This window comes from Dama dama, chromosome 15 (assembly GCF_033118175.1).
Source record: "Dama dama isolate Ldn47 chromosome 15, ASM3311817v1, whole genome shotgun sequence".
Classification (NCBI taxonomy): Eukaryota; Metazoa; Chordata; class Mammalia; order Artiodactyla; family Cervidae; genus Dama; species Dama dama.
In genome coordinates this window covers 96748278-96759659 of record NC_083695.1, presented here as the reverse complement: position 1 = coordinate 96759659, position 11382 = coordinate 96748278, and the positions used below count along the sequence as shown (strand labels likewise).

Sequence of the window (11382 nt, the reverse complement as noted above, 5' to 3'; positions counted from 1 at the left end):
TCTGTCCCAGGCTGGGGGTCCGGGGGCCCGAGACTTCTTGATGATTTGTCTCACAGAGCCTGGTGGCCCAGATCCCGGCCCCATCCCTCCTGCGGGCCTGGCTGCGCCGACGCCAGCAGACCCGGAGGGGCTCCCGGGGCTGGAACGTTCAGAGGTGGCTCAGGGGCTTCTGGAGAGGTTGGGGGGTCAGCAGGGTCCCTTACTGAGCACCAGCGCTCCCTGCAGACGGCAGGGCTGACCGTGCCTGTGGGCAAATGCTTTCTGGGCCCCCAACAGCAGACACTCAGGAGGGACCATGATGCTTGGGATGAACCTTGATGGTGGGGATGGACCACAACGCTGGGGAGAGGGCGGCTGAGGCTCCCTGAGGCCCCTGCCGGCGGAAGCTGTCAGAGCCGCCCTGTGGGGCAGGGAGACAGAGGCCAGGCCAGGGCAAGGGTGCTGCCACGCCCTCTGTGATGGGCACGCACATGCACACACACTCTCACATACACACGTGTACTCTTGCACTCACATGTACAACACAGACACCTCCCCATGTACACAGTCACATGATTCACACACATGCACATGCATGCACTCAGAAGTGCACACACATTCACGCACGCATATGTGCACATGTTCACTATCATGCTCTCATGGATACACTACACACTCAGAAAGGCACACACCCGCCCAACTCTCAACAGCACATTCAGGAGCACGTGTTCTCACAGTGCACACACACATGTGACAGACTTACGTGTGACATGCACAGACTCACGTGTGTGCACACACCAGTTTGAACAGACAATGCACAGGGGCACTCAGCTCATGGGCACACTCGTGCATGCTCTCACACGCCCCCCGCCGGCAGCCTTCACACAGCACAGGGAAGTGGCGACACGGTTAGACCTCAGGCAGCAGTCTGTAGCTTTGACCTCCGACCCTGCGTGCTTATGGGGTGCCCCCAGATGTGGTCGTGTCATGGATTTTTATTCCTGGAGGACTTCACTGTGAACTAAGCGTGTCACCGTACTCCCGGTGGACTCGGGAGGCTGAAGCAGCCCTGGGACCCACGAGGCTCACTGGTTCCCGTCCAGTCTCTTTGGTCTCAGGGATGAGCCGCTCTCTGCTCTGCCGGGGGCGGCGGGGCACGCCCTCTGGGGGTGCTGGGGGCAGCCTCGTGGCTCCCCGGCCTGCCCTGAGCTGGGCACCAAGGGGCCTGCCCCTCAAGGGACAGAGGCTTGCAGATCTGTGACCCGGCCTCACAGAGCACCAACGAGGACGGCACAAGCTTCATCCACAGCTCCATCTGCAGTGAGTGCTCGGCACAGCCCCCGGGGAGCTGGTCGCGTGGGCGGGGGGCCAGCGAGCAGGCTCGGGGTGGAGAGGAGAGCCGCCCTGCGGCAGTCATTGGTAGCTTGTCTGGTTGTCTTGTGAAGAAGCAGGTACTGGACACCACGGTTCATTACAAGGTCGGTGTCAGGTTTACAAGAACCTGGGAATCGAGGCTCCTGTGCTAAGATACTGGGCAATGCGTCTGGGACCCTGGGCACGCCCGTCCCGCCCCCTTCCCCCCCCCCGCCCCCCGGCGGGTGTGGGGAAGACCTGGTCCTTCTGGAGCCCCCCACACCCCTGAACTCCCCTGTAACCCCCCAGTGGGTGTGGGGAAGATCTGGTCCTCATGGAGCCCCCCCGCCTCCATGCAGACGCTGACAAGGCCTGGTGATGAGGCTGCGCAGGGCAAGGAAAGCCTGGCGCTCGGGGGGCTGGGAAACACGCGTATGCATGGCTGCACAGCTGCATGTGCACACGGGTGGTGTATGTGACGTATGTGCGCGGTGCATGTGACACGCACACACCACACGCGTGTGCCCATGGTGTACTGTGCACGCGTGTGGCGTGTGCGTGTATGTGGCAGTGCACATATGCATGTGGGATGTGCACCTACACGCGTGTGTGGGTGTGGGTGCACATGCACAGACCTGGGGGGGGATCCTGGGCTGCACAGACGCACACGCACTCCCCTTGGGGTGTCTGGGCTTCTGCCTCTGCGGGGACCCAGAGCCCCTCCCGCGGGACACACGGCTGCCGCCGCAGAAGGACTTTGGTCATTGACATGTGTCCTCTGAGTCGGGGCTTTGTGCCCAGATGTTCATGGAAGTGCCAGGCCCTGTCTCTTTGTGGCAGGGACTTTATTGTTCCCAAACGCCATGGTGGGCAGGCCCCGGTCCCGACGGCGCCTGGCTTCAGAAGTCAAGTGGACATTAGAGGACGTGTGGTGGGTGTTTCCAGGGCACAGACCCCTTGGAGACCATGCCGGCCCCAGGAGGCTGAGGGTCCCCAGAGTGAGGCTGCTGCCCGGGGCTCTGTGATGCTCTCTAGCCTGGGGTTAACAGACAGCGGCCTGGGCCGAGGAACGGGCTGAGTCCTCTGACGCTCTGGACCGACAGGCAGGCTGCCCGTCTAAAAACGAACTTTAACAGAACGCACACGTGAGACAGTGGGGGACGTCGGTGGTGCCTCCTGCCATGGCCAGGGCCATCGAGGCAGCAGGGGGGGCAGACGGGTGCACGCGGGCACGCAGGGCGGGTCCTCCACATGGCTGCCAGGGGCGGGCGCTGTGGGCTGGAAGCAGGTGACTGTGGGCGCGGGTGGTGCTCCTGAGCGCGGGCTCCGTGGAGGCAGCCGTGGCCCAGAGCGCCTTCCCTCTCACGTCCTTCCTGGGCAGGGGTGGGTGGGGGTCCGCTAAGGCTGTGTTGAGCAGTGACCCCCGCCCACCCCAGGGGCAGAGGGCTCTGCTTTGGGGCGGTCCCGGCTGCGGGGGCAAAGGGGACAGAACCCTGCCCGCTACACCGTCGTCTCGTTCCTCCAGGGCCCCGTGCGGATGTTGCCTGTGCTGTCTGAGCCGAAGGGGGCGGCGTCCCGCGCATCGCCCTTGAGCAGCCCGTTCTGGCCGGGGCCACCGAAGGGCAGCGACTGTGTCCTTCGGAGCATCTCCAGGCGCGCCGGGCCACGGGCCGCCTCCCTGCCGGGCCGCGGCGGACAGCTATAGAGCACAGGGCTGGGGGCGCCGCCCTCGGGCTGGCTGACCAGGGGGAAGGGGTCGCCCTGGGCGCAGCAGGCCAGCGCGTGCGGGCCCACGGGGCCCTCGAGCGAGCTGGGCGGGCTCTCCGAGCGCGAGCTGTGCAGGCTGCCGTCCAGGCTGGACGGGATGTGGTAGGCGTATTCCTGCTCGGCCGTGGCTGCCCGGTGCCGGCTGAAGTAGTGCGGCTTAGTTCTGCCCTGGACACACGCGTGCAGGTGCGGGTCGTGCTCGAAGGCGTCCCCCTCGTGCACGTGGGCTGTGTCCTCCAGGAGCTGCTCGCAGTGCATCTGGGAGCAGCAGGGCGTGGCCGGCGACAGGCAGCTGACGTGGCCTTGGGTGGCCTGCAGGTTGGTCATCTTGCAGTGGCTGGTGGACGGGTGGCCGAAGCCCAGCGCCTTCCCGGGACACGGCGAGTCCTGCAGGCAGGCCATGTTTCCCAGCGCGTCCCCGTTGGCGTCGAAGGCGGGGCGGGCGCTGAGCTTCGCGGCGTGGGGGTCCCGGCGGGCGGGGCAGCAGGACCACCAGCAGTGCCACACGTCGTCGCGCTTGGCGCAGTGGTGGATGAGCACGAACAGCCCCAGGGTCACGCAGAAGGCGCCGTACAGGCAGCTGAAGACCATGTCCAGGAAGTGGCCCTGCGACACGGCCAGCGCCCCGAAGGCCCACGTGGCCACGAACAGGAGGAGCGTGAAGGCGGCGGCCCGCAGCTGGGCCTTGAAGGAGTGCTCGTTCTGCAGCAGCGAGGCGGCCAGGCCGTCGGGGGCGGGCGGCGCGCCCCCCGGGGTCGCGGGGCCGCCCTCGGGGCCCGCCAAGCGCTGCTGCTCCTCCGACCGCTCCTTGAGCTCGTATCTGCGCTCCGGGTGGCGCCGCAGCTGGACGTAGGTGCCGAGGAAGTACACGCAGGTGCCCAGGGCGATGACGGCCACCGGCCCGTAGAAGGCGCCCAGGCTGGGCTCCCAGGCCATCCAGCAGCTGCGGGGCGGGGGGAGAGGGGGGTCAGCAAGGGGTCGCTCCGGGCAGGCTGCAGGGTCAGAGTGGGGGTCACGTGATAAGGAGACCGGGTGGCCGGGCTGGGGCGCGGGGCGCAGGCAGGACCACGCTTGCTCTGAGGTTGTTCCTCTCCTCCGGCTCCAGCAGGACGGAGCGGGGCCCCAGAGAGGGCCCAGGAAGCACGGGGCCCCCGAGCGCAGGACCGCGGGGCTTCGCCCCCCAGGGCAGCTGTGGGAGGAGCGCAGGGGTCTGGGGAGTGCCGGCCGCCCCGGAGGCTCTGCTGCGGAGGGCGGAGGGACAGCTGGGGCAGCCCAGGGGACCAGCCCCACAACCTTTCACCCACAGAGGTCACCGCAGGGTGGAGCTGACAGGCGGCCCCACAGCGACGTGGCCTGGGCAGGGCCATCGAGGCAAAGGCCCCACCCCGCCCGCCAGCCAGACGGGCCTCAGGCGGCCGGAGGCGCTGGAGGGGGCGGGGCTGGGGCAGGAGTAGGGGAGGGGAAGGCGGGCCGGGCGCGCGCTTCCCACCCCGCCAGGCCCCAGGCCCGCCCTGAGCCGCCGAACCTGCCCGCAGTGCCGGCGGGGGTGTCGGGGAGTCCGAGCGGGGGGGAGGGGCTTGGGGCCCCTGGGAGACGCGCGGGGCGGGGCGGCCCGGTACTCACTACGCTGCATCCTCGGCCTCCATCCCGTAGTTCCTGATGTTCGTGGCGGCCGTGACGCCGCAGATGACCAGAGGGGCCCCTCCACCGACGAGGTAGAACCTGGCGGGGGGGGGGGGTCACTGCCCTGGGGCCCTCGCACTCCAGGGCAGCCCTGCTCCCTGCGCCGCCCACGGGCAAGGCAGGGGGAGGCCCTGCTGTCCGGCTGCCCATGCGGCACCAGCCCAGCCTGAATTGAAGAGCCACTGCCGTGTCCGGCCAGAACTGGCCTCCCCTGCGCCCCAAGTCCCCTCCCCCATCCCCCCCACGCTCCCACCCCATGTCCCTCCCCAAGTCCCCTCCGCCATGCCCCTGCCCCCTGTCCCCCGTGTCCCCTCCCCCATGTCCCTCCCCAAGTCCCCTCCGCCATGCCCCTCCCCCATGTACCCCGTGCCCCTCCCCCATGTCCCTCCCCAAGTCCCCTCCGCCATGCCCCTGCCCCCTGTCCCCCGTGTCCCCTCCCCCATGTCCCTCCCCAAGTCCCCTCCGCCATGCCCCTCCCCCATGTACCCCGTGCCCCTCCCCCATGTCCCTCCCCAAGTCCCCTCCGCCATGCCCCTCCCCCATGTACCCCGTGCCCCTCCCCCATGTCCCTCCCCAAGTCCCCTCCGCCATGCCCCTCCCCCATGTCCCCCGTGTCCCCTCCCCCATGTCCCTCCCCATGTCCCCCGTGTCCCCTCCCCCATGTCCCTCCCCAAGTCCCCTCCGCCATGCCCCTCCCCCATGTCCCCCGTGTCCCCTCCCCCATGTCCCTCCCCAAGTCCCCTCCGCCATGCCCCTCCCCCATGTACCCCGTGCCCCTCCCCCATGTCCCTCCCCAAGTCCCCTCCGCCATGCCCCTCCCCCATGTACCCCGTGCCCCTCCCCCATGTCCCTCCCCAAGTCCCCTCCGCCATGCCCCTCCCCCATGTCCCCCGTGCCCCTCCCCCATGTCCCTCCCCAAGTCCCCTCCGCCATGCCCCTCCCCCCTGTCCCCCGTGTCCCCTCCCCCATGTCCCTCCCCAAGTCCCCTCCGCCATGCCCCTCCCCCATGTACCCCGTGCCCCTCCCCCATGTCCCTCCCCAAGTCCCCTCCGCCATGGCCCTCCCCCATGTCCCCCGTGTCCCCTCCCCCATGTCCCTCCCCAAGTCCCCTCCGCCATGCCCCTGCCCCCTCTCCCCCGTGTCCCCTCCCCCATGTCCCTCCCCAAGTCCCCTCCGCCATGCCCCTGCCCCCTCTCCCCCGTGTCCCCTCCCCCATGTCCCTCCCCAAGTTCCCTCCGCCATGCCCCTGCCCCCTGTCCCCCGTGTCCCCTCCCCCGTGCCCCCTCTGCTCCCACACACCCCCTCCACGTGTCCCCCCTTCGCCTCCCTGCCCGCACAGAGGTGACCCTGGCCGGGCCCAGCGCGTGTCCGCCACTCTGGTTCAGCAAGAAGAACAGAAGGATGTGAAGGCCCTGGGCGTGCTGGGCCGCGGTGGAGCGGGGGAGCGCCACGCACTCCAGGGGGCTTGGCGCTGCGGTGGGTGCCTGCTCAGACGCCCGCCTCGGGCGCAGGTGTCGCCGGGCAGCACTGGACATGAGCAGTTGCCCACTGAGTCGCTGTCCGTGGAGCCCAGGCCACAACCCGCTGGCGGTGTCAGTGACCGACGGGTGCGCCGGCCTGACGCCTCGGGGGGAGGCGCTGGGAGCGGCCGTTCCTTGAGCCTGGCAGCGGAGTCCTCCGCGGCCTGGGGCAGGTTCTAGCGCGTGACCCTCCCAGAGGGGCAGGGATTCATCCAGGTGGGAGTCGGCTAGACCCCCAGACGGAGCTGACTCTCCCGCCTGCGGGGCCTCAGCCAACAGCTCCACCCAAGGGTGCTGCCCGGCGTGGGATCCTGGGGGCGTGAGCGGCTGTCACAGACGCGCTGGGGCGGGGGGGGGGGGGGGGGGGGGGGGCAGCTCGGGACGACCCCCTACAAGAGGATGTCATTCTCAGGATGCCACAAGCACCCAGATCAGTGCGACGGCGCCAGGCCCCCAGTGACGGGAACGATTCCGGGTCCACGGGGGAGAGCCAGGAGACCTGCACGGGGCTACCCTGGTGATGGCCGGGGCCTCTGCGCGCCCCAGAAGTCTACTCCAGAAGGAAGGGCAAAGGAAGACACGTCCGGACAAAGATGAAGCCCAGAGGGGTCCTGGTCAGCTGACCTACACTTCAGGAAATGCCAGATGAAACCTTTTAGGCTGAAGGCGTACTGCACAGAGAGAAACTTGGAGGAATGAAAACCATAAGAAGCACTGAATGTTTGGGTAAAGAGAAAACATTCTGTTTCCTTTTAGTTTCTTTAAAATATATACTACTGCTTAAAGAAAGAATTTAACACTGCCCTGTGGAGTTTACAGGACTTCCCCGATGGCTCAGATGGTAAAGTGTCTGCCTATAATGCGGAAGACCCGGGTTCAATCCCTGGGTTGGGAAGATCCATCGGAGGAGGAAATGGCAACCCACTCCAGTATTCTTGCCTGGAAAATCCCATGGACAGAGGAGCCTGGCGGGCTACAGTCCATGGGGTCGCAAAGAGTTGGACACAACTGAGCGACTTCACTTTCACTTTCACTTGTGGAGTTTACAGTATATATGGGGCAACACTGATGAGGTCTGTAGCAGAAAGAGGGTGGGAGGGGAGGTGGGCCACACGGTCGCAAAGTTTCTAATTCTAATGGTTTTTACATGGAAGAGTGTGACTTTCAAACAGATGTGAAAAGGTTGTGGATTTTAATCCCTAAAGTAGCCATGAAAAGTAAATAAACAAAAAACTAATAGATAAATTAAAATCAAATATTAATATAATTCAAAAGAAGCAAATAAAAAAGGAAAGGAGGGACAAAAGAAAAAAGAAGTAAAAACAGAAAACAAAGAAAAATGGAGACAAAATCAAAATGCCACTAAATTTTAATGGACTAAGCATTTCGGTTCAAAGGCAGAAATCATCAGAATACATCAATAACAGCAAAAAAGCAAGACCTTGTTAGATGCTGTCTACGGTAGGAGAAAAGATTTTAAATAAAAAGATACAGAGTGGTTGAAAATTAATGGATGGATAAAGCTAACCACACGAACTGAGTCTAAGAGGCCAGAGTGGCTGCATTAATACAGGACATAATAACCTTTAAGAAAAGAGGAAAAAGAAGGGCATCTCATAATGATAGTCACGTTAGCTCGTAGGAAGACATTTAAACTGTAAATGTATGGGGGCCAGAGGGAAGATTCGAAATATGCAAAGCAAAAACGGACAGAGTTAAAGGGAGAAATAACTCCAGAATCACAGCTGGTGTTTTGAACTCCCCTCTCTTAGCAACTGATGGAACAAGCAGGCAAAAAGTTAATAAATAGAAGAGATGAACAATAACATTAATCATGTTTCCCTAGTGTTCTTTCTAGAAAATCACACCCAATAATTGCACAGCACGAATTCTTTTCAAGTGCACACGATCTATTAATCATCACAGATGATATGATGCTTCATAAAACAAGTGTTGATAAGTTTAAAAGCATTTAAATCATACAGAGTATATTCTCTGAGATCAAAATGAGACTAAATTAGAAATTAATAGAAATAACTAGGAAAACCACACATATCTGAAAAATGAAATGATATGCTTCTAAATAATTTATGGATGAAAGAGGAAATTATAAAGAAATCTGGAAAATATTTTAACCAAAGTGAGAAAGAAAATTCAGTATAATATTTCTGGGATGCAGCTAAAGCTGGGCTTAGAGGGACACTCATAGCTGTGAATACTTTTCAATGAGAAAAAAAGAAAGGTTTAAAGTTCAATGAGCAAAGATTCCACCTCAACAGGGCAGAAAAATAAAAGAGCATTGTGAACTCAGAGGAACCAGGAGGAAGGAGGTGACGAAAACAGGGGCAGAAATAAATGAAAAAAGAAAAACAGTCCAACAAGAACCTGCTGTATCGCACAGGGAGCCTGGATGGGAGAGGAGTCTGGGGCAGAACGGATGCGTGTGTGTGCAGCCAGTGTCAGAAACCAAGGTCAGCTGGACGTGGTCAAGCAGGAGGTGGCATGAGTGAACATCGACACTTTAGGAATCAGTGACCTAAACTGGACGAGAACGGGTGAACTTAAGTCAGATGACCGCTCTGTGGGGCTTCCCAGGTGGCACTAGTAGTGAAGAATCTGCCTGTCAATGCAGGAGACACAGGAGATGTGGGTTTGATCCCTGGGTGGGGAAGACCTTCCAGAGTAGGAAATGGCAGCCCATCCTAGTATTCTTGCCTGGAGAATCTCATGGCCAGAGGAACCTAGGGGGCTACAGTCGATAGGGTCACAGAGAGTCAGACGCACTGAAGTGACTTAGCATGCACTGTGGGCAAGAATCCCTTAGAAGAAATGGAGTAGCCCTCATAGTCCACAAAAGGGTCTGAAATACAATACTTTGGTGCAATCTCAAAAACAATAGCATGATCTTGGTTTGTTTCCAAGGCAAACCATTCAACATCACAGTAATCCAAGTCTATGCAGCAACCACTAATGCAGAAGAAGCTGAAGTTGAACGGTTCTATGAAGACCAACAAGACCTTCTAGAGCTAACACCAAAAAAAAGATGCCATTTTCATCATAGGAGGTTGGAATGCAAAAGCAGGAAGTCAAGAGATACTGGGAGTAACAGGCAAGTTTGACCTTGGAGTACAGAATGAAGCAGGGCAAAGGCTAGTAGAGTTTTGCGTTGGTCATAGAAAACACCCTCTTCCAACAACACAAGAGAAGATTCTACACATGGACATCACCAGATGGTCAACACTGAAATCAGATTATATTCTTTGCAGCTGAAGATGGAAAAACACTATACAGTCAGTAGAAACAAGACTTGGAGCTGACTGTGGCTCAGATCATGAACTCCTTATTGCCAAATTCAGACTTAAATTGAGAAGAGTAGGGAAAACCACTAGACCATTCAGGTATGACCTAAATCAAATCCTTTATGATTATACATGCGTATACAGTGGAGGTGACAAATAGGTTCAAGGGATTAGATCTGCTGTAGACAAAGTGCCTGAAGAACTATGGACAGAGGGTTTGTAATATAGTACAGCAAGTGGTGACCAAAACCACCCCAAAGAAAAAGAAATTCAAGAAGGTAAAGTGGTTGTCTGAGGAGACCTTACAAATGCCTGAGAAAAGAAGAGAAGTGAAAGGCAAGGGAGAAAGGGAGAGATATATCCAACTGAATGCAGCGTTCCAGAGAATAGCAAGGAGAGATAAGGAAGCCTCCCTCAGTGATCAATGCAACGAAATAGAGGAAAACAATAGAATGGAAAAGACTAGAGATCTCTTTAAGAAAATTAGAGATACTAAGGGAACATTTCATGCAAAGATGGGCACAATAAAGGACAGTAATGGTATGGACCTAACAGAAGCAGAAAATACTAAGAAGAGGTGGCAAGAATACACCAAAGAACTGTATGAGAAAGGTCTTAATGACCCGGATAACCACGATGGTGTAATCATTCATCTAGAGCCAGACATCTTGGAGTGCGGAAGTCAAGTGGGCCCTAGGAAGCATCACTACAAACAAAGTTAGTGGAGGTGATGGAATTCCAGCTGAGCTATATACAATCCTAAAAGATGATGCTGTTAAAGTGCTGCATTCAATATGTCAGCAAATTTAGAAAACTCAGGAGTGGCCACAGGACTGGAAAAGGTGTTTTCATCCCGGTCCCAAACAATGGACATAAGTTTGAGTAAACTCCAGGCTTTCTTTGTGGCTCAGATGGTAAAGAATCTGTCTGCAATGAGGCAGACCCAAGTTAAGATCCTCTGGAGAAGGGCATGGCTCAGCTCAGTTCAGTCCAGTCGCTCACTCGTATCCGAGTCTTTGCAACCCCATGAATCACAGCACGCCAGGCCTCCCTGTCCATCACCAACTCCCAGAGTTAACTCAAACTCATGCCCATCAGGTCGGTGATGCCATCCAGCTATCTCATCCTCTTATCGTCCCCTTCTCCTCCTGCCCCCAATCCCTCCCAGCATCAGGGTCTTTTCCAACAAGTCAGCTCTTCGCATGAGGTGGCCAAAGTATTGGAGTTTCAGCTTCAGCATCAGTCCTTCCAATGAACACCCAGGACTGATCGCCTTCAGGATGGACTGGTTGGATCTTCTTGCAGTCCAAGGGACTCTCAAGAGTCTTCTCCAACACCACAGTTCAAAAGCATCAATTCTTCGGCGCTCAGCTTTCTTCACAGTCCAACTCTCACATCCATACATGACCACTGGAAAAACCATAGCCTTGACTAGACGGACCTTTGTTGGCAAAGTACTGTCTCTGCTTTTTAATATGCTCTCTAGGTTGGTCATAACTTTCCTTCCAAGGAGCAGGCGTCTTTTAATTTCATGGCTGCAGTCACCATCTGCAGTGATTTTGGAGCCCCCCAAAATAAAGTCTGACACTGTTTCCACTGTCTCCCCATCTATTTCCCATGAGGTGATGGGACCAGATGCCATGATCTTAGTTTTCTGAATGTTAAGCTTTAAGCCAACTTCTTCACTCTTCTCTTTCACTTTCATCAAGAGGCTTTTTAGTTCTTCTTCACTTTCTGCCATAAGGGTGGTGTCATCTGCATATCTGAGGTTATTGATATTT

The 11382-nt window shown here is 58.4% G+C and overlaps 1 protein-coding gene across 1 annotated transcript in view; it reads right to left on the bottom strand.

The window, feature by feature from the left end:
* Positions 1-2206: 2206 nt before the first annotated feature.
* Positions 2207-11382, bottom strand: part of ADGRA1 (adhesion G protein-coupled receptor A1) — a 36097-nt gene continuing 26921 nt past the window's right edge. The window contains exons 6-7 of the mRNA XM_061163196.1: positions 4723-4821; positions 2207-4042 (exon numbers count right to left, since the gene is read on the bottom strand). Coding sequence (XP_061019179.1) covers positions 2833-4042; positions 4723-4821 — 1309 coding nt within the window. The 3' untranslated portion in view covers positions 2207-2832. The remainder of the gene's footprint in view (positions 4043-4722; positions 4822-11382) is intronic.